Source organism: Pleurodeles waltl, chromosome 4_2, assembly GCF_031143425.1.
Source record: "Pleurodeles waltl isolate 20211129_DDA chromosome 4_2, aPleWal1.hap1.20221129, whole genome shotgun sequence".
Taxonomy (NCBI): Eukaryota; Metazoa; Chordata; class Amphibia; order Caudata; family Salamandridae; genus Pleurodeles; species Pleurodeles waltl.
The window spans coordinates 100427566-100450597 of NC_090443.1; the positions used below are offsets into that span (position 1 = coordinate 100427566).

General features: G+C 41.7%; 1 protein-coding gene across 5 annotated transcripts in view; it reads right to left on the minus strand.

The window, feature by feature from the left end:
- The window catches only part of SCN8A (sodium voltage-gated channel alpha subunit 8), a 554114-nt gene that overhangs the window by 10826 nt on the left and 520256 nt on the right, over nucleotides 1-23032 (minus strand). For all 5 annotated transcript variants that reach the window (XM_069230856.1, XM_069230858.1, XM_069230860.1 and 2 more), the window contains one exon: nucleotides 412-682. In XM_069230856.1, coding sequence (XP_069086957.1) covers nucleotides 412-682 — 271 coding nt within the window. The remainder of the gene's footprint in view (nucleotides 1-411; nucleotides 683-23032) is intronic.

A 23032-nucleotide genomic window follows, 5' to 3' on the forward strand; every position in this document is an offset into this window, starting at 1 on the left:
AGATTCCAACTCAAATAAAAAAAAAAGGGCAACTTTATGCACGTTTAAATGATCAGGCTCTTGGGGACTTTTACATAATAACTTTATATTGCCTCATAAATCACAAGTATATCTGAGCATTGTGTATATAACGCCTTAAAAATGCAAAACTAATTTTGTCATTTTTTATTTTTTTTTATTACCAAGTGGCTTGCCAGAGCCGACTCTGAATTCAAATTGGTCACCTGTAGGTCATACTTCTCTCTGAAGCAGAGGTATTAACCCAACAAACTATATTACAGCCTAGAGAAAACCTAGGTATCAGATAGATGTGAGAATTTATATGTATTGAAAAACTAGTAGCTCACAACACAACTGCTATTAAAAGAATGATAAATCAAAAGAAAAACATCTTTGATGGGCTTTACTTACCTACAATAGAAAGAATCACAACCACAAAGTCGAAAATGTTCCACCCAATAGTGAAGTAATAATGTCGCAATGCAAAGAGTTTTAGCACACACTCAGTGGTGAAGAAGACAATAAAGACTAAATTAATCTGGTACAGAACATTTTCCATGTATGGGCTCTGGTCATCCGTTTCCACCATCATGGTCACCATGTTCAGGCAGATGAGAATCATTATGAAGATGTCAAATGCTTGCTGGGTGATGAAGTCAAATACAAATCCTTGGATCTTGTTCTGTTGGACAAAACATGAATTAAAATAAAACTGAGAACACTGAAAACAAATTAGATAAACAGGTCTTGAGACGGAGATTGCTGTGCAGTAAAGACACACAAAGTAACAACAGTTACTTAGTTGAACTGTAACAATTATTGAATAATTGCATTCTCATGTGCACCCTGAATTTTCTTGAGAAGTACAAGAAGTGTGCTAAAAATTCAGTGAATGACAAGGACGCAGGGATGTATTAACAGGAAGGTTCCGCTACTATGCTCCGAAAGAGACATCTACAAAACAAATAACACCATCTAAATAAACTGCAATTATACACACAAATAGAATGGAGGAATACAGTTTCTGCCCAGCATGGTTAGTTCTGTAAGGACTGAAGCTATCTCTCCAGATGATGTTTCAATGCCATAAGGATTATCTGGCTAGTAATTCGAAGCTATTTTGATGAATATACAACACATGTATTTTCTGCTTATGCTATCACACATTATGTAGATCACTCTACCCAATACCTTCACATAGTGTAAATGCTACCTCTGGCATTATGCAAGGTGTTCCAGTGCAGATATCTTTGTTATTGCACCACATCGGTTCTAAGCGTAATAGAGATTTGACTTATGTCTTATGTTCCACATTTTGAAAAACAGGAACACCTATTTTAAAGAGATTTCTTTGTGGTGAGGATCTCAGTTATTTCCCAATTGAATAAACAGTTACACCGTTCATCCATTCTTTAAATCAATTTGGAAAGGTCTTGATACCACCCTAATTAACACTTAAAGATCTGCACTCTTCTAAATAAGTTACTGATGCCATCATTAGCTCGTTTGGAATAAGAGTCATGGCAAAGCTATATTTCCCAAATTACGTTATCATGACCATTAAGTGACATAAAGCTATGCACATAATAGTAATAGGAACAGGACCGTAACATGGGTCTGTTCTCAATCTAACATACATCATGCCGCTGGATTATTTCTTAAGGTTTTTCAAATTAATAAGCACAAAAAAACGATCTACAAATATGTGCCTGTCTTTGAATTAGACCCTCAAACACATTACTTGAAATGACGAAGACTAAGAAGGTTTTAGAAAAGCAGTATAAATCGCAAAACGCATTTCCTCTGTCACTTATGAAGAAATCATGTGTTTGTTGATTCATCCTATAAAGACGTCTTGTATCGAAGCATTTGTATAGTGCTTACTTACCCTCTATGTAGAGCACTGATGCGTTTACCCACACAGACAGCAAGCTATAGCATTCCGACTGGGCACCTCAGAGGGTGTTGTATTTGTTGTGAGCCTTTATGGGAGCTGTTATGTTGCAGATGACCACAGAGGTACAATGACTGTGATTTGGGTGCAGGACTTGACAGTGTGATGACTTAGGGTATGTGAGAGAGAGATGCGTAAGGTATAGTTATAATAAGAACTAATCAGCTTAGCCACATGGGCCTATGAACGCTGCATTCAGTACACCAAAAATGGGGGTAACCTGAGAAGTTCCTATAATCCATGGAGTGACATGCGCCAGGCAAAGATATTACTGAATGAATAAAATGATACCAAAAGGAAAGAATGGGAACATATGGCATAAGCAGTAGCAGAGCACCATGTTATTTTATGTATTTATTTATTTATTGTAGGCATGAACACTGTCTACGGCTGACCAAATACACCTTGAAAGGAGGAAGGACGAGGAGAAACAATGAAGTTTTAACGGTCTGCTGTCTACGGAGATTGAACGAAGATAAATAATTCCACAGAATAGGAATATATATGGACTCCTTTTAACTATCCTGTCTTTATCTATGGATAGCTTTTTAAGATCTTTGAACCTCCAACCAATCTACAAATTTAACTATCTTTGCTAAATTGACAGATTCCCTTTTTGAGCCTAGGCATGAATCCACATTTAATCATCCTTCACAGGAAGTAGCGTCCTTCATAGTGAAAAGGACCTCAGTACAGATTCCAGCCCATAAATCAAATACATTTCATAACTATGAAATGTTTTTTGTTGTTGTTTGTTTTTCTTTTTTTTGTTTTTAGGAGAAATCCATCCTTGTGCCCAACATGAAATATGTTGATCAATATGTACCTCTTCCCACCTTCTTCTAAAACCTATCTACTGAAAAGCAAGCCTCTCACATCATTGATATTGTCTTACACTATAACATAAATAAGACAAAATATATCAGAAAATCTAAACAATGTTTTGTGAAATATGGGACCATGCATAAGTGTTTGAAAAATCTAAGAGATCTATTATAAGATGTATAGTCTTGTCGATGCTGATGAAAAGAGGGAGAAGTGCACAACAGATATGACCTACTATTTATCCTTTTTGTTATATTATCAAACAAAGAACACAGCAGGTCAAAGGCACAGTTGTTCCTTTTATGAAGAGGGAACTTTCTGTAGGATAGTGGCTGAATGGGAAACAAATGTTTGCCTTTTAAATAACAGTGCACTGTGCTACCCACTGAGGTATGCCTCATGACGGGGCTTGCGCCTCGCTCCACTTCAAATGCATAAACAGGATGGGGTCTGAAGGCCTTTGATAGCTAGATGGCTCTGGTTTTACGGCACGTCTGAGATAAATATTGGTAACACTAACTTGATTGCCTCCAACCTTGTCAGGAGCTCATTGCTTCATGAAAATATTACAATTACCTAAGGGTTGGCTAGTAATTTTATTGTTTCAGTGTAGTAGGATTAAAAACCGGACATCTTGCATACAGCTTTTTAGATCAGGAGGCTCAACATGTTTCTGCCAGTCAGGTGCCCAAGAGAGGTTCAAATGGCTATCGCGGACACTGCCTATGACTAGCGAAAATGTTGCCTGTGCCTGGCTATGTGCGAGTCCTCATGGCAAGATATGAACAAAGGGTCTAAAGAAATCACACCAAATATCACTCGTCCCTCCTGTATGAGGTGCTACAGATAAGTATTCTTGGAGGATGCAGGCATCATGGAATTTGTAGTGAAGTCAAATAAGCCAGTACTTCCCAGTGGTAGCAATGACATGGTAATTCATACAGGACCAGTATCATGGAGCCCCGTCAAAATGAACTGACATCTCAAATGCTGTCGCTGAGCATGGCCGAGAAGCTGCTGGCTATTAAGAAAGCAGTGTTTGTTTTCAGATTCTACTATAAAAAGCCAACAAATCTGACTACTCTAACTGCATATCAGATTGTTGCAGCTGTTGCACATGTGGCTGAATTTCCTTACAATTCTCTTCTTTTGACAAAGAGGACCATCTAGTTTCACCATAAAACAATTTTTGACTAGAAATGGCTTCTAAAAACAACAAACATACTTACTTTTAGCCTTTAAATGCATTTGCACCCAGATAGCTAAGCATTTACAAACATGTTCTCTATGAAACTACTACGTGATCCAGTACATTAAAAGTTATTTTGCCATTTGTGTTCAGTGATGATTTTATGATAAAGAAGAAAAAAGTTACCCATTTGTAACACCGGTTGTCCACGTGGATATTTTCATAAAACACAAAGGAGTAATGTATTTGTCCACAAGTAGAATCACACAAATTACCTATGCCCCGCAGATTTCAGAATGCCAGGGATGAAGCGGACAACTCACACCTACCCCAGCCGTTTGTCTGCAATTCTGGACAGGGCACTGAGGCAAGTGTGAGTTGCTGCATTCCTCCATGGCTCCCAAAACACTAGAGGCCACAAAGGAGTGAGTTCCTCTCAAGTCCATGCAGAGTGGGGTTTGGGAACTGAGCTGGTGCGATGAGTCAAACTTTCTCCCCTAACTCCTCCACACTGGTCCAAAGCAGAGGACAGGGGGACTTATAGAACCAGCAAGCTGCCCACACCCTTCAGCTAAGTACGTGGGGGCATGATTAAGCCTCTGTCAGAGCTTAGGCAACATGGTTTATTCTAAAAGAGGGAGACGGTCCAATTATTTCTCCCCTGCAGCTCAGCAACGCAGGGGAGGGTTAATGTGATTGTATACCACAGCATGACAAAACCTGCCAGGTGTATAATGCAACAATGATTTAAATCCTTTAATGTGCATGTGCCAAAAATGTTTTCTTCTTCCGCAATAAATTGTCAAATTTTATCCACTGATCTCAAATATTTACAGACACAGATCTAGATGGTGCATGCAAACTAAACAGTCTTATTTTCACTTACATAACACGTCAGGTCCAAAATCTACTAATAAATGGTACCAAATGAAAAAAAGCTGTGGGGTCATTAATATGTTACTCAATAATATGAAATTCCTGCTCGCCTGTTTTTCTTTTACATAGAGTTAGTCATATATTTATAAACTGACCCCACTCAATTCAATATTTTTTTTTACTTTTTGTTCTCATAATTAAATCAATAGTTTACAAAATACATTTCTCAATTCATAGTATCTGTAGGAATTAAACTGACCCCACTCACTTAATTCTATCTTTTTTACTTTCTTTTCTCATAATTAAATCAACAATAGTTTACAAAATATATTTCTCAATTCATAGTATCTGTAGGAATTAAACTGACCCCACTCACTTAATTCTATCTTTTTTACTTTCTTTTCTCATAATTAAAACAATAGTTTACAAAATATATTTCTCAATTCATAGTATCTGTAGGAATTAAACTGACCCCACTCACTTAATTCTATCTTTTTTACTTTCTTTTCTCATAATTAAATCAACAATAGTTTACAAAATACATTTCTCAATTCATGGTATGTATAGGAATTATGCTAGACAAATTCAAATCCCACAACCAGTCTGCTACATACACACCACACACATACCCATACATCCATTCACCAAATACCAACATTCCCCAAATATTCCTATTGACTCACTTTGGAGAACAATATTCGTATCTTCCACAACAGTTGTCTCTCGGCCAGGGGAACCTCACACAGTTGGCATACGTTTCAGGGGGATAGTTGATTAATACCATCGTCTTCGGGACCTAGAATAAGTTCTTCTCTTTCCTCCAAACAACAGATGGGCAAATATTTGGTTGATGTTGATGGTAAGCACTAAAGAGCTCTATAAGGTTCTTTTTTATTCAACAACCATGGATGCTCAGAATTGTCTGAAATTGGGTCATCATAGGAAGGTCAGCAATGAATTCAAATGCATATCACTAGACTGGACACAGATCTTCAGAGCAGCCTCACAGACCTAATATGGTAGGCGTTGTGGCTTCAAAAGCTATGGCTTAGCTAGATACACTTCTGATCTTGACAGGTCTCTCAGAATTACTACTGTAGGCTTTGTCAATTCTAAAAAATGTTGCAATCTGTATGTTTCCTAAAGGCATCACTAGAGGTCCTCACTTACAAATCTAGGTTGGCCTTAGATATAGGGATACTACTGTAGTCGCTGTGGCTTTGAAAGCAATCACTAGAGTTCTTCACTTACACATTCTGGTGGGCATCATACAACTAGTACAGTACGATTTTAAGCCTCCTAACTAGGCTACTCATTTAGGTGGGCCACACACACCTAGTACTGTACCCTTTGGATTTTAAAGCTTTTGCTAGAGTTGCTACAATTCACATCTGTATGTTCCTCAGTGATACAAATATAACCTGAATGTTTTCTAAAGCAATTACTAGAGTTTGTCACGTATACATTTGGGTGGGGCTCAGATATACAACTATTACTGCAGCTTCTGTGACTTCTGGAGAAATCACTAGCGTTCTTCACTTACAAATCTGGGAACAGCATCATACACTATCGTAGGCTTCTGAAGATATCACTAGACCATCTACACTACTCATCAGAATGGGCCTCGGATCTGGAGATACTAATAGGCTTCATGGTTTGTAAAGCTACCACTAGTTCTTCACTTACACACCTGGTGGGCTTCACAGACGCACTGTGGTACGCTCTGAAAAATCAAATGATATAACTAGAAATGCTACAGTTCCATATCTGAGTGGATCATAGGCAACCTACTGTAGGATCTGTGGCTTCATGAGTCATCATTAGACTAGCTACAGTTTCTCAACCAGGCGTGGCTCTGTGGAATTTAAAGCTATTGCTGGGGTTCCTAAAATTCTGTGCAACAGATGACAAGACTCCTAAGCTCTGTAAGCAGGTCACCAACAAAAACTCAAAGAATGAAAAAAATCACAAAACGTCATCTCTGACTACCTAAGATGAACTGGGCCCATCAAACCTCAGCTCTTGCTACCCAAACCAACCTGCCAAGGTACTAACCTATCCTACTTCTGCTTCTAAATGTTCTGCCCTTGCCCCATTCTCCCTACTCTCTCTCTGTCAATTCAGTATCTTTCCCTAATGACAGACTACCCACTATCATCCCTACCCCACTGTTACTTTAACTCTCCTAATATCTCCATATTGCCTTTTTTGTTGCCCTGCCCATCCCCTTCACCCCCTGCTTACCCCTCAACACTCATATCTTTGGCTGTTACATCTACTGCCTGTAAGGATCATATCTGTGATCAATTATTTTTTCATGCCCACACCTAATACATACATAGTTCCATAAGTGCAGTCATAAAAGAGGCAAAGCCATGACAGCTCTGACCTACCTCCCTTACGTGAACAACCTACTGCCTCCAAGTACCTAATTCTAGTGTTCAAACCTTTCCTCATTCCTCCTCACCCACACTCTGCTGCAATGGGTAACCAAAACAGATGTTCAACAGCTATTTACTCAAAGAATAATCACACTTGTAAGGATTTTTCCACCGCCAAACCCTATCAAATCTTGCTCCCTCTCTTGGATGAACCTGAAGATCTAGAATCAGCACCAGCAACATACTTAATAGCCTGCCACATTGGTCAGGGGAAAAAAAACTATGTGCTCTCAGACAAAAAGATCAGACAATGACGGAAGGCCCTCTCGTGACAGAAACAATGAAGCCTTATCAGCCTTGAAAAGATCAGGAGCTAAACCCCCAAGGGACCATCGGGGCACCCACTACACCCATCACTGGAACATCAATATGTCATTCTCTGTTCACTTATGTCACTCCCAAATCAACCAATTCAATTGCCAGAGCAGTCAGCTGATTCCCTGGACACACACCTGTATTTACTGGATCAAGATGTTATGTTGCCACTGCGTGACCACTAATCCAACATAAAGTATCAAGCATGACCAGAACAAAGACCACACAACCTTCCACTTGCCCAAACTAAAAACAGATCATATATCCTGATCAAACTTAGAAGACTATGAAATAATACATATGTGTATGTAACCTTCTGAATGATTCCAGCCCAGACCTGTTCTTTATCACAGAAGGTTGGATGGGAGATGATACAAAAGCTGGTTCAATAAACTAGAGCGCCTACTGATGATTGGCCTGCTCAACTTTGAAGCACTCAGCATCATCTCCTTATGAGGGTACACAAGGTGCAGCCATGCCCTTGATTTTCATGCTTGCATTAAAGGATCTTATTTCAGTTAAGGAAACAGTCCGATAGTGGGATAAATCACCATATCATTTATTGCATCTTAAACCTTCTAGTGCTGCCACCCACAGCAACACATTTAATGACGTTTCCTTTAACATATCAAAGAAAAGCTTCAACATCAACATATTCCTAACAGAATTCATGGCAGTGTGACCCCTCAACTCAATGTTTATAAGGAATTTTGAAAAATGGATTACAGAAGTTCTTGACAAAGTGGCTCTGTATAAAGCCTCTAGAGAGAAGCCACCGTAGCAAAAGGTGGGTTTGCTCAGTTCGAAGAACAATCTACAAAAAACTAAAACAAATTGTATAACAGAAAAGGAGGAAAATGCATGACAAAAATGAAAAAAGTGGTACAAAAACAATATATGCTGTACAAGCTGACCTGAAAAAGCCAACAAATCTCATTGCTTCTAACACATTTCAGACACAACCAATTTAACTACACAAAAAACTATTACAATTTTTCAGCTCAAGACAGAGCTCCACTGGCTTTGGCCAGGTTCACACTGTCGAAATACCATATCCATGTATCTGAAAATTTGAAAAGCCACACTCTAACATGGGTACTCGCAAACATTTTCCCAGGGGCCAAAAAGTTTGGTCTGTGATGTACCTGGGGGCCGCACTGATGTCAGGGCAGTGGCGGTCGGGTGGATTAGCTGGGGGGATTGGTGGCAACGTAGGTGTAAGAGAAGCAAATGATATACATCTAGTGGCTGAAAAAAAAACAATGGGAAACCAGAAAACCTGGAATTAATCCTGGCTTACCCACTTTTCCAAATTGTGTGATCTTAGGCAATTGTTTAGTCTCACTTTCCCTCCTTTTTCTACATTATCACATTTAAGATGACCTCGAAATACATGATTCATGATGTGCGATGCACAAAACCTGATTCTATGTTTGATTTATTAAACTATAATGTTGTTAATGTATGATAGGAACCTAGGCCACCCATAAAGTGCACATACCAAGAGGCTTGCCTCTTTAAATTTACTATTGATGGTGTTCTCAGGGTAGAGGAAAGAATTTATGTTTCCAAATTTATGTATGAAAAATATCACTTTTAAATGAATACATCTCAATGCATTGATAAAATAAATTGTACTAAGGCAAAAATGTTCTGAATGTTAACTAAATACACTTTTTTAATTTTGAAGAGACTGTCTTAGTTTTACACCTGTGCTGCAAGATGTCTTTAAAAATGAAGGCGTTTCTAAAGTTAAGTGCAGGAGTCCCTAGTTACTTCTTTTCTTTAGCACCAAATAAGTTTGAAATAAATGATTGCGTGTCTACTTAATATTTTTATTGTTAGTGCGGAGTCGAGCAAACAGCTGCCCAGTGCTCCTGTTGCCCAAGGGGCCGCATGTAAAGGTCAGAGGGGCCGCATGAGGACCGCGGGCCGTACTTTGAGTATCCATGCTCTAGAGCATACCAATAACTCCCAAGAACTATACAACTCTACAGAACACCTGTCAAAAAAGTCAAAGATCTTGAAAACACTTTTAGCCATGACATCCAATAACATCACTCTGTCAGCCGGGTGAATTGTGACCGTAGTAACACACATAAAGAAGTATGCTGGCTTCACCTTCTGTTCCTAAAATAGGTAACTTAACTTATAATGACAACCAACACTGTACAATTAGTTGCCAATTTATCATGAGGCAGGACCCTCAACCCTCTGAGCTGCGTTCAGATGCCAGAGCTTGTTGCTAAGGATGGGTGAGACACCGGGCCTGCACAAAGTAATAGATGTCCCTCTCAGACTGAGAAGGTTAGTTTGCATTTTGTTAAAAAAAAATATTGCTACTGTATTATTAGTCCAGCTACTTTGTCAGAGGACTTTAATAGAAATTAAACAGTTCTATGTTGGAACAAGTTTCAACTGCCATTGTTTTTACTTTAGAGTTCTACTGAAATTTTTTTTTTAACAGTATTTCTTTGCGTGGATAACACTGCTATGTGGACTTTTGTTTTAAGTGATCCTAATTTTTTAGGCAGAAACAATGGAACAGGAAGAAAATGTGATATGTCCAAGAGTATATTTTGGAGTCAAATGGGGAGCCGGGAGCAGAACTCCAAACTATGGATTCTACTATAAAAGGGCTGTGCATACCACTGAAAGCTTGACCCAGTCTAAAGCCAGATACCTGGCTCAGCTCCAGGTTCTCTTGGAACATCAAGCCCAAAATGGGCTGAGCTTTCTCCACAGACAGCATGGCCCAGTTGCAGAACATGCAACAAAGGGAACCAGGTACTTATTTTTCTGAAGCACTCTTAAGTTCCTGAGCGAGCTTCATGCTATATTAAACTGCCAAAAATAAAATGTAGATGCCAGAAAGCTATATCCCTTCAGGTGGCGGAATCGCACAATTTTAAAATGAAAAATCTGGGATCAATCCTCTTCTCTGATTTACCAAGTTGTGTAATCCTAAGCAAATTCTTTGTTTTACCGACCCTTATTCTTATTGTCTTATATGGAGCATCTTCACATGGGTATATGTTCAGGATGTGATTTAACAGAATATAATGTTGCTCCATCAAGATTAAAATTAAAAATCTAGGCCAAATATAGGATACACATGGCCTCTTAGCTCACTAACAGCACAGGTATCAGGGCGGAGCAGGAATGGTTCTCAGTGGATGTTTAAAAAGTCTGCATTTTACAGTTCTCCTATATCTTCGGGGCACAATGTTTACTACTGACTGGACTAAATCCTGGCTCTGGCTGGTGAGGTTGAGGTGGTGGAGGCGAAGTACCTGGCGAGGGGGTTGTCGGAACACTCCCACTTATGGGTAGGAATAGGGACCAAGCCCACTAAGAGGGGAGTAGCTGGAGGTTGAACGCTTATGAGCTAAAAGACGAGGCAACAGCCAGAGAAGTGAGTGTGACAAATGAAATATATTTTGAGGAAACCAAAGACTCAGTGCCCTCCGCAATTCCGCTTTGGGAGGCATATAAGGCAGTACTCAGACAGAGCAAAATATAATTGAACACAAAAACACAAGAAAGAGCGGCAGAAATGGAGCGCATAGAGCAGCGATTAACAGATCTGGAGAAAGACCCTGGAACCTTGATAAATCCACATGCCCAACATAAACTTACACTCCTACGAAAAGAGTATCAAGGCTCGCACAGTAAGAGACGAAAGACCAAGACCTAGCGAAGCGACACCAGTAATATGAGGGGGGACAGAGCAGGCAAGCTTATCATCTGGCTTGGGAGGTCCTATATGGAAGCACGCTGAATACACACCATCAAAGGGTGGGAGGACTCCCACCATACTATAGACCTAGAGATTACTATTGAATTTGCTGAGTTCTACAGAGACCCCTACCAAAGGCATAATGATGTGCATGTGTAGTTAATTGAGTACTACCTGACTAAGACCCCCTAATGCGCCTTTCAAGAGACGACAAAGACGTGCTAGATAAAGATGTAGACCTGTCAAAAACTGAAGCAGTAATCGATGCAACGGGACCTGGCAAAATTGCTGGGCCAAATGGCCTTCCAGTAGAGCTTTTCAAGAAAAATATGGACATTCTCCACCCACCCATTTGCTCCGTATGTGTCAGGAGGCCAAAGAGTTGGGATCACTCCCATGGGACCGGCGCAGGGCCACAATAGTGGTCAACCCCAAGGAAGGGAAACTGAAAGAGGAATGTGACTCCTATCGGCAGATCTCGCTTTGGAATACTGAAGTGAAGGTGCTTGCTATGTCCTTAATAGCCATCATACCATTCCTGGTCCACCAAGACCAAACAGGTTTCATGCCCAAGAGGTCGGCGATACTGAATCTCCGTTGACTCCACAACTGGATCAATGCTGTCAAAGACAGGGACGACCTCCCCATCTCTTATTAACACTGGGTGCTCAAAAGTCGTTTGACACAGCTCATTGGCCCTTCATGATGAAAATGTTGGAGAAGTTTGGTTTTGGCCCGTAGTTCAAGGAATGGGTCAACTTGGTATATAAGAACCCTAGAATGACAGTCTGTGTGAACAGGAGTCAGTCTGTGGAATTTCCCATAGAAAGAGGCATGCTCCAAGGATGCCCGCTCTCACCCCTCCTTTTCGCCCTCACGATTGAACCCCTGGCAGGTCTTGGCCGTGCTCACTCAGACATCACAGGTTTTTGGGCGTGCGAGGGGGAGTCCGAGAAGATATCACTATACGCAGATGACATTCTGCTCTATGCCACTCACCTAGGCACTACAGTGCCCCAGATATGGCAACTCTTGAGGAATATGGGTCCTACTTGAGCTATAGAATTAACTGGGCCAAGTCATGCCTCTATGAGGTGGGGGGGAGGGGAGGGGGGAGGGGGGGCCGGGGTTCGCCATAAGCAGATGACCCCTCCAAGACAATCTGCGCATAGAGGTGCACAGGGTTATTGATCATGAAAAAAAATCCAGATCCAGTGTGACACTTGTGGATAACTCTAAGGTAAAGAATCTGTGGCTAGAAGTCTCAGATATAATGGGTACAAGAGCCAAACCAGAAAAACATTTCAAAGAAACCAGTTGGCAGTGAATTATTTAATAGACTGTATTTTTTCAGTTTCAGAAATACTTATGGACCTTTAGACTAATTTGTCATTGAGCTGCGGGCTTTGGATTTCTGCAGAAAACTGTCCTAATGTAAGAATGAAAATGTCACTTACCCAGTGTACATCTGTTCGTGGCATTAGTCGCTGCAGATTCACATGTTTGGCACAGTCCGCTGCCTGGTGTTGGGCTCGGAGTATTACAAGTTGTTTTTCTTCGAAGAAGTCTTTTTGGTCACGGGACCGAAGGACTCCTCCCTCTTTGGCTCCATTGCGCATGGGCGTCGACTCCATCTTAGATTGTTTTCCCCGCAGAGGGTGAGGATGGAGTTGTTTGGTATAAATAGTGCCCATGCAATGGAGTGAATATGTATGTATGATAAGAGTTTCTAATAATTATTTACAAATGTTCAGATGTTTAAGGTTTATGATCTACTTCTAAACGGCTACAGGCTTCCCGGGGAGGTGGGAGGGTACATGTGAATCTGCAGCGACTAATGCCACGAACAGATGTACACTGGGTAAGTGACATTTTCAGTTCGATGGCATATGTTGCTGCAGATACACATGTTTGGCATAGACTATAAAGCAGTTACCTCCCCTAAAAGCGGTGGTTTAGCCTGTAGGAGTTGAAGTAGTTTGGAATAATGTTCTTAGTACAGCTTGGCCCACTGTAGCTTGTTGTGCATTTAGTACGTCTACACAGTAGTGTTTAGTAAACGTATGAGGCGTAGACCAGGTTGCAGCCTTACATATTTCGCTCATAGGAATGTTTCCTAGAAAGGCCATTGTAGCACCTTTCTTTCTGGTTGAGTGTGCCTTTGGTGTAATAGGCAATTTTCTTTTGGCTTTAAGATAGCATGTTTGGATGCATCTGACTATCCATCTAGCAATGCCTTGTTTAGAGATTGGATTTCCTATGTGTGGTTTTTGAAAAGCTATGAACAGTTGTTTTGTTTTCCTGATTAGCTTTGTTCTGTCAATGTAATACATTAGTGCTCTTTTGATGTCTAATGTATGTAGTGCCCTTTCAGCCACAGAATTTGGTTGTGGGAAGAACACTGGCAATTCTACTGTTTGATTTAAATGGAATGGTGAGATTACTTTTGGCAGAAATTTTGGATTTGTTCTTAGAACTATTTTATTGTTGTGTATTTGAATAAATGGTTCTTGTATGGTAAATGCCTGTATTTCACTTACTCTTCTGAGGGATGTGATTGCAATGAGAAATGCGACCTTCCAGGTTAGATATTGCATTTCACAGGAATGCATGGGTTCGAAAGGGGGACCCATGAGTCTTGTTAAGACGATGTTAAGATTCCATGAAGGAACTGGTGGTGTTCTTGGTGGTATAATTCTTTTTAGCCCTTCCATGAATGCTTTAATAACTGGTATTCTAAATAGAGACGATGAATGAGTAGTTTGTAGGTAAGCAGATATAGCTGCGAGGTGTATTTTTATAGATGAAAAAGCGAGATTTGCTTTTTGCAAATGTAGTAAGTATCCTACTATGTCTTTAGTAGAGGCATGTACTGGTTGTATTTGATTGGCATGGCAGTAGTAAACAAATCTTTTCCACTTAGATGCATAGCAGTGTCTAGTGGAAGGTTTTCTAGCTTGTTTTATGACCTCCATGCATTCTGGTGTGAGGTCCAAGTGTCCGAATTCTAGGATTTCAGGAGCCAAATTGCCAGATTCAATGATGCTGGGTTTGGATGTCTGATCTGTTGTTTGTGTTGTGTTAACAGATCTGGCCTGTTGGGTAGTTTGACATGCGGTACTAGTGAAAGGTCTATTAGAGTTGTATACCAAGGTTGTCTTGCCCATGTGGGTGCTATCAGTATGAGTTTGAGTTGGTTTTGACTTAACTTGTTTACTAGATATGGAAGGAGAGGGAGAGGGGGAAAAGCGTACGCAAATATCCCTGACCAATTCATCCATAGAGCATTGCCTTGTGATTCGCGGTGTGGGTACCTGGATGCGAAGTTTTGGCATTTTGAGTTTTCTCTTGTTGCGAACAAATCTATCTGGGGTGTTCCCCAAATTTGAAAGTACTTGTTCAGAACTTGGGGGTGAATTTCCCATTCGTGGACTTGTTGGTGGTCTCGCGAAAGGTTGTCTGCTAGTTGGTTTTGTATTCCTGGAATAAATTGTGCTATTAGGCGAATGTTGTTGTGAATCGCCCACTGCCAAATTTTTTGTGTTAGGAGGCACAATTGTGTTGAGTGTGTTCCTCCTTGTTTGTTTAGATAATACATTGTTGCCATGTTGTCTGTTTTGACAAGAATGTATTTGTGTGTTATTATGGGTTGGAAGGCTTTTAACGCTAGAAATACTGCCAACAGTTCTAGGTAATTGATATGAAATTTTGTTTCGTGTATATCCCATTGTCCTTGAATGCTGTGGTGATTGAGGTGTGCTCCCCACCCTGTCTTGGAAGCATCTGTTGTTATAACGTATTGAGGCACTGGGTCCTGAAATGTCCGCCCTTTGTTTAAATTTTTGCTGTTCCACCATAGAAGCGAGAGGTATGTTTGGCGGTCTACCAACACCAGATTTTGAAGTTGACCCTGTGCCTGTGACCATTGTGATGCTAGACACTGTTGTAAGGGTCGCATGTGTAGTCTTGCGTTTGGGACAATGGCTATGCATGATGACATCATGCCTAGAAGTTTTAGCGCAAATTTTGCTTGTATCTTTTGGTTTGGAAACATAGCACTTATTAGCTTGTGGAATGCCTGCACTCTTTGTGGACTTGGAGTGGCAATTCCTTTTGATGTGTTGATGGTTGCTCCTAGATATTGTTGTGTTTGACACGGTTCTAGGTGTGATTTTGTGTAGTTGATGGAAAACCCCAGTTTGTGAAGGGTTTGTATGACAAAGGTGGTGTCGCTTGCGCATTTTTTTACTGTGTTGGTTTTGATTAGCCAGTCGTCTAGGTAAGGGAACACATGTATCTGTTGTCTCCTGATGTGTGCTGCTACTACTGCTAGACATTTTGTGAACACTCTTGGTGCAGTTGTTATTCCGAATGGCAACACCTTGAATTGGTAATGTATTCCTTTGAATACGAACCGTAGGTACTTTCTGTGAGAAGGGTGTATTGGTATATGAAAGTACGCATCCTTTAGGTCTAATGTGGTCATGTAATCTTGCTGTTTGAGCAGTGGAATGATGTCTTGTAGTGTGACCATGTGAAAATGGTCCGATATGATGTAGGTATTTAGTGTCCTGAGATCTAATATTGGTCTCAATGTTTCGTCTCTTTTTGGAATTAGAAAGTACAGGGAGTAAACTCCTGTGTTTTTTTGTTGTACTGGTACTAATTCTATTGCATCCTTTTGCAGTAGTGCTTGAACTTCTAGTCCTAAAAGTTCTAAATGATGTTGTGACATTTTGCGTATTTTGGGGGGGATGTTTGGTGGGAAGTTGTGGAATTCTATGCAATAGCCATGGTGGATTACTGCTAATACCCAATTGTCTGTTGTAATCTGTTGCCAAGATTGGTAGAATTGGCTTAGTCTTCCCCCCACTGGTGTTGAGTGAAGGGGTTGCGTGACGTGAAAGTCACTGTTTAGGTGGAGGTGTTTTTGGAGTTTGGAATCTTCCCCTACTCCTTGGGAATTGACCCCCCCGATATCCCCTGAAACCTCCCCTTTGGAAGGAACCCTGATATGGTGTGGTTCTTGATTGTTGGCTGGTGGTGTCTGTGGGTTGGCCACGAAACCCCCCTCTAAATGGAGTTTTCCTGAAAGAGCCTCTGCTCTGCGGGGAGTAGAGTGCGCCCATGGCTTTGGCCGTGTCTGTGTCCTTTTTAAGTTTTTCAATGGCTGTATCCACTTCCGAGCCAAACAGTTGTTTCTCGTTGAAGGGCATATTAAGGACAGCCTGCTGGATTTCAGGTTTGAAGCCTGAAGTGCGTAGCCAAGCGTGTCTCCTTATGGTGACAGCAGTGTTGACTGTTCTTGCTGCAGTATCGGCTGCGTCTAGTGAAGAGCGGATTTGATTGTTTGAGATCGTTTGTCCCTCTTCCACTATTTGCTGCGCCCTTTTTTGGTATTCCTGGGGAAGATGGTCTACGAGAAGTTGCATCTCGTCCCAGTGTGCGCGGTCATATCTGGCCAGCAGCGCTTGTGAATTTGCGATGCGCCACTGGTTGGCTGCCTGTGACGCCACTCTTTTCCCTGCCACGTCAAATTTTCGGCTTTCTTTGTCCGGAGGTGGGGCGTCGCCAGATGTATGTGAATTTGCTCTTTTGCGAGCTGCCCCTACTACCACAGAGTCGGGTGGTAACTGCGAAGTAATAAACACTGGGTCTGTGGGTGGTGGTTTGTATTTTTTATCCACCCTTGGGGTGATGGCTCTTGATTTTACGGGCTCCTCAAAAATTTGTTTTGCGTGCCGTAACATCCCTGGTAGCATTGGGAGACATTGATATTGGCTATGTGTAGCCGAGAGGGTGTTAAATAAGAAATCATCCTCTATAGGATCGGAATGCAGTTGGACATTGTGGAAGTCTGCAGCCCTAGCCACCAGTTGCGAGTATGAGGTACTGTCCTCTGGCGGTGACGGCTTTGTGGGGTATGACTCGGGATCATTGTCCGGCACTGGGGTGTCATACAGGTCCCAAGCGTCTTGATCCTGATCGTCATGACTTATGGTAGTTTGCGCTGGTGAGTGCATTTGTGGCGGTGTTTGTGCCGGCGATGCCTGTGGAGGAGAGGGCGGAGGCGTGACTTTTTTAACCACTTTGGCTTGTGGTTGTGTGTCATCCTTTGGAAGTCCGATCCTTCTTTTCCTCATGATTGGGGGAAGGGTTGATATCTTCCCTGTATCTTGCTGGATGCACAGTCTCTTTTGTGTGTAGTCCGATTCTACACTTTGGAGCTCTTGTCCAAATTTGTGCATTTGGCCACTTAGTCCTTGTTCCTCTGAGTAGGATGAAGGTGTGGTATTTTTCGGCGCCGAGAGAGAATCTTTTTTCGGTTTCGGCACCAACAGAATTTTTGTTCCTTTCGGCAAGGATTCTCGGTGCCGATGTTTTTCGGTGCCGGTATCTTGTTTCTGTCTCTCGGAGCCGCTTTCTCGGCTCCGAGGTTGCTCCATGGCGGTCCCTCGACCGGAGTCGGGTGTCTTCGCTATGGGCGTGCCCTTTTTCGGCCCCTTCGACGGGTCGCCTGATTTATGGGTCGAGCCATGGCCTGTTGGCAGTGGCGTCCCCTGGGCTTTCGGTTTGTCGATGGATTTACTTTTCGACGTCTTACTCACAGTTTGTTGCTGTTGTTCGACGTCGGAGTCTCCGGATTCTGATTCCGGAACCGAGAATGTTTCCTCTTCGTCGTCGAAACGTTGTTTTGTCGACGTGGACGCCATTTGGTGACGCCTGGCTCTTCGGTCCCGGAGTGTTTTTCTGGACCGGAAGGCTCGACAGGCTTCACAGGTATCCTCCTTGTGCTCAGGGGACAAGCACAAGTTACAGACCAAGTGCTGATCTGTATAAGGATACTTACTGTGACATTTTGGGCAGAAACGAAACGGGGTCCGTTCCATCGGCTTCGATGTCGCACGCGGTCGGGCCGACCAGGCCCCGATGGGGGATCGAAACTGCCCCAAAGTCTTCCGATGATCGGTGTCGATGTACCTAACTATCCCGATACCGAACGGAACAATACCGACGCTTTCTTCCGAGATTCTGACTAACTTTCCGAACCGAAACACGGAGCGAAAAGGAATACGTCCGAACCCGACAGCGGAAAAAAACAATCTAAGATGGAGTCGACGCCCATGCGCAATGGAGCCAAAGAGGGAGGAGTCCTTCGGTCCCGTGACCAAAAAGACTTCTTCGAAGAAAAACAACTTGTAATACTCCGAGCCCAACACCAGGCAGCGGACTGTGCCAAACATGTGTATCTGCAGCAACATATGCCATCGAACCACATGTTTCTGTGAAGTGGCAAAGTGGTGTTCCACTTTGTATCGACTACACTATCACATACGGCCTTGAGAAAAACACAGAAGGAAAATGTCAAGCTAGAAAGAATAAAAACAGTTTCTAGGCTAAACGTGTATGAGATAATAGAAATAAAACATCACTGAAGAATGAAGCTTCTGCTCAGAAAATAAAATGAATTAAAATGAATTATCACTAGGCCAAAGGGCACAAGCTGCAGGCCTGTTGCTGAAATAACATGCCCATAAAATACTGCTAAAATAACCTCACAATACCCTCCCCTTGTTGGTTCAAAGTGCAATTATCAGCCTAGGTGTACTATGTTAAGAAAATAAGCTAACATATGTAGATAAATGTCCAAGTTGACAAGTAAAGCACACTGAAGCAGGCCTAATTAAAAAAAGGTAAATTTAGAACTTAGTAATCTTATTAACAAAAGAAAGTTGAATCTCAACATTACATTAAAAGTCATTGTGAGTTTGAAAATCGCCAATTGTATCCATGACAACTAAGTTAAGGAAAGATACCACTTTGGCAGGTGTTAATGCAATCAAATCAGTGCAAAGGAAAACCAAAGAGAACTAGTGTTCCAAAGCAGCAGCCCCATCACCAGCCAAAGCAACAGCATTCCAAATAGTGCCAGATGTTAAAGTACCAAGAGCCACCTCCTAAACGAATGGTGGCTCACAGGAGGCTTCCCGTAGCATCGCCCCCTCAAAGCGCATGTCTGATTATGAGCCCCCAGCGAGAAACAACAGATCAGGGTCCAGTGAAAGTCAGTGTTGCATAGAGAGACACAATTGAAGTGCACATTCGAAAAGGTACCAAAGGCAACAAAACACTGGGTGCACACAACCTGGGACCAGTCTAAACGACAACGGGCAGTTGCAATCCAGTTCAAGGAGTGGTACTACGAAATACGGCATCATTCTTTCACGACAGTTGCGCTGGTGGAAGCACCATCAGCCCTCCTTGTTGAAATAGGGCAGCTACTGCGAATAAAAAACAGCAACAGCAAAATGCCACCAATTAAGGCCAAAGCAATTGGGAATCCCCCCAAAATGCCTGAGAATATTGAGTATATTGCTGAAGGTATTATACCAAATATAGATGAAAAGGTGCTGACAAACCCATAACTAACAGCCTTAAAGAAATGTACAAACACTGCAGTATTGGTCACATTGAATATTCAGCCAACAAGTTCACTGAAGTGTCTGAAAGTTTGTATTTAAAAAGCACTGTATCTCAGCAGATGACCTTGCCACTAGGATTGGCTAGGTTTTGCGGGCAGATGTCAGCTCAACATGTTTCTGAAACAATTGAGCTTTTAGTCTACTTAACTTGTCAAAATTTACATTAGAGGAAGCAATATGAGGCCAAATGTCTGCTACTTTCATCTGTTGTGGAGAGGGGGTGGGGGGGGGGGGGGGGGAAGACACGTTACTGCAACAAGGTACAATTTTGGAGACCGAAACTATGTAGGAAATTCCGACTATCATTCCACAACAGCTCTCGCTTTTTAGAAGCACGTAACTCCATTTGAGAGCACCTGGAATGATGGTTGAATCAAGGGGACCGGAACTGCCTTCAGATAACAGGCCAAATTTGCTGCAGAAGCATTACAAGCTCCGTTCAAGGACAGCTGTTTGCAAACCATTGAATGGTTCACTGAGGTCACGCATTCGCTAGTGCTAAGAAATACCTCTTTCATGCCATTGAAATATTTGACCGAGACTGTTAGCTCCCACCACCCGTCATGGTGGTAGCTACCTCCTAGTCTTTCATATCTGCCTACTGTAATGTGTTTCAAGCAAGATGGGAACTGGAATGTTGAAACAGGCAGATTGATAACCCCATGAATTAACCAAAGTGCAGATGGTATTTCCGTCACAGTAAAAGGCAAGTTTTCTAACTTTTAGATGTTCAGCATAACATAAATTGCTTCTTTCTTAGTCATTATTTGTTGTTGTTGCATCAAATTAAATGTGGAAAACTGGTCTTATGCTCTGATGTAATGCCTTGGAACACGACCATTTTTCAATGTCTGCAGTGTCCAACCTAACTACACAATGGACGTAAGTTGACTCTGTCCATGTTGTAAGGATGACATATCAGTTTGCATAACGTCAACTGCAGAAAAAATATGCTGTTAAGAGTGTATATGCTGTCAGACAAACTGTTAATCCCATTAGCTACAACGGCTAATGCTTTCTGTAAGTTTTCCTGATCTATTTGCCTTAACCAGGCAGCGGCCTCCCGTTGTGAAAGATTCCAAATATCGTTGTAAATTGCATATAAGAAGCACTTTTTACATGGTCTTCTGGGGCCTAACAGAAAATCTTGTAAATCTGTATAATTTGACATGAGACCAATGTTTTCTTTTACAGCATCTAGTGAGGAGCTTTTTAACCACTGCTGACATTTTTATACACTGTATGTTGTCACAATAGCTGAATGTTCTCATGACACAGCGAGGGCTGGTCTGTTCACTCTGAAACACCCTGTGGAGTTTACAAAATGCACATGTTAACCGTTTGTGTCCATTGGCCACAATAATCACCCACCAGAAAGTGTTGTGTTAAATGTACCATTTTGGACCCACCCATCAAGCTGCCCTTCAATTGCCCTAATGTATTTGAGCTATTTGTAAAAATCTGTGGGAGTAGGAATACCGGGTGCATTCAATTCTTTAATGTTTGCCAAAGCAAGGCAACTCGTTCGCTGAAGACTCAGCATTTTTAACATTATGCCCAGAAAAATATGTAAACTTATGTTTTAGAACTCCCCACTGGTGGGGAAGGACAATGTTCCGAAAACAGTCTTTAGGGTGCTAGCTCTATGAATGAAATGATGTCCATAATACTTTTAACAGACCATATCGCCATAATTTTATTTTGTTTGGTAACTATCTTCACTTTCAAATACAGTAAAGTACTCTAGCTCAGAAAGCACAGAATCAACTGTTTTTAAATCCCAGTTATCAGACACAACCCCAGGAGTTAGCACATCATTTACTGAAAGTTTGAAGACGTATGGAATTTAAAGAACCTCTGTCGGACAAAATATATCAAAAGATACTTTATCCCAAACAATCCCATGAGGAATTGGCATAGTTGAAATGTTTGCCAGGGACAAGTCCTGACGGACTTCATGCAAGGAAAAATATTGTTTCAGGACTTCATCACCAGTTCGACTGCAGAGTGTTCAGGAAGGTAATGACCATGCATCAGTAAGAAAAAGATGATGCAAAAACAAGCCAAAGAAGGAAAGCAAGTACAGTAAGTAAGAGCCACAGCTAGTCCCCTGGGCAAATAAAACAGTTAAGAGCCAATTTATCAGCTTACGTTGTTTTGACAATGATGTTGCAGAAAAGGTGGATGTATCAGAGAAGGAGTCGTTGCAATTGGCAAAATATCCAAAAGCAGTAAGTACAATAGCTGGAGCAGTGTGAGGAAGTGGAAAACTAGCAGAAGTCTCCCTTGGTGGTTCGTAGTAAACGATTCCATCAGTTTGAGTTGCATTTGAGTAGTATTGCTCATTATTCTGGTAATTTCTTGTTGCAAATGAAGATAGCAGTACTAATGAAATATCATTTTCCACCCTCCCAAGCTCAGGGAAGTGTCAGCATCACTGCTCAAAAACTGTAGGGGAACTTCCTGGTCTGTAACGAGATGGATTCATGAACTACCCAGGAGTCATCTCAGTCTGCTGTGCAGGATGGACCACATGGCATGACTTGTCATTATCAATAGAGAAAAAGTGTTTTTCTTTTGGTCCAGGCAGCAATGGTAGAATAACTGCTCTGGCACCATGAATTCCCAGGACTGGAACCAGTGCACGGTATGAAGGACCAAACCCTTTATTCACAGCAATCCTTTCTCGCATTAGATCCCCAACTTTCACAATCCAGCCAGTAGACTGGCGTAGCCCTTTATTCCCAAGGAGGAGGTCCCAGGCAGACACGTTTTTATCACAGAACTGTAATAATTCCTACAAAATGGTGACACGTTTATTTATGTCAAAAGGTGATTCTGCCACCTCCACACCAGGGCCATCAAGATCTGGAGCATACATTTGTGTGCCAAACAGCACCTCAGATAGGGTGCGCCCTCCCAGGGACCTTCTGGGCAGATTATTATGTGCTCTCTGGACTCCATACAAGTGACTAGGCCAACTACTACCTGTGCCTAATACTTGCACTAAGGATTGCTTTAAGTCAATTCTTCCACTCCACTACACTACACTACACTGTTACCCTTGGGATGGAAGAGGGACGAGAAATGGAGTTGGACCCTTAAAGCCATGATGTCCCTGAATGGCCTTGAGGCAAAGGCAGGGCCCTGGCCCTAGTAGAACAAAAAGCTGCAACTGTATATGAACCAATAAAGTCTCACAAATCTTTA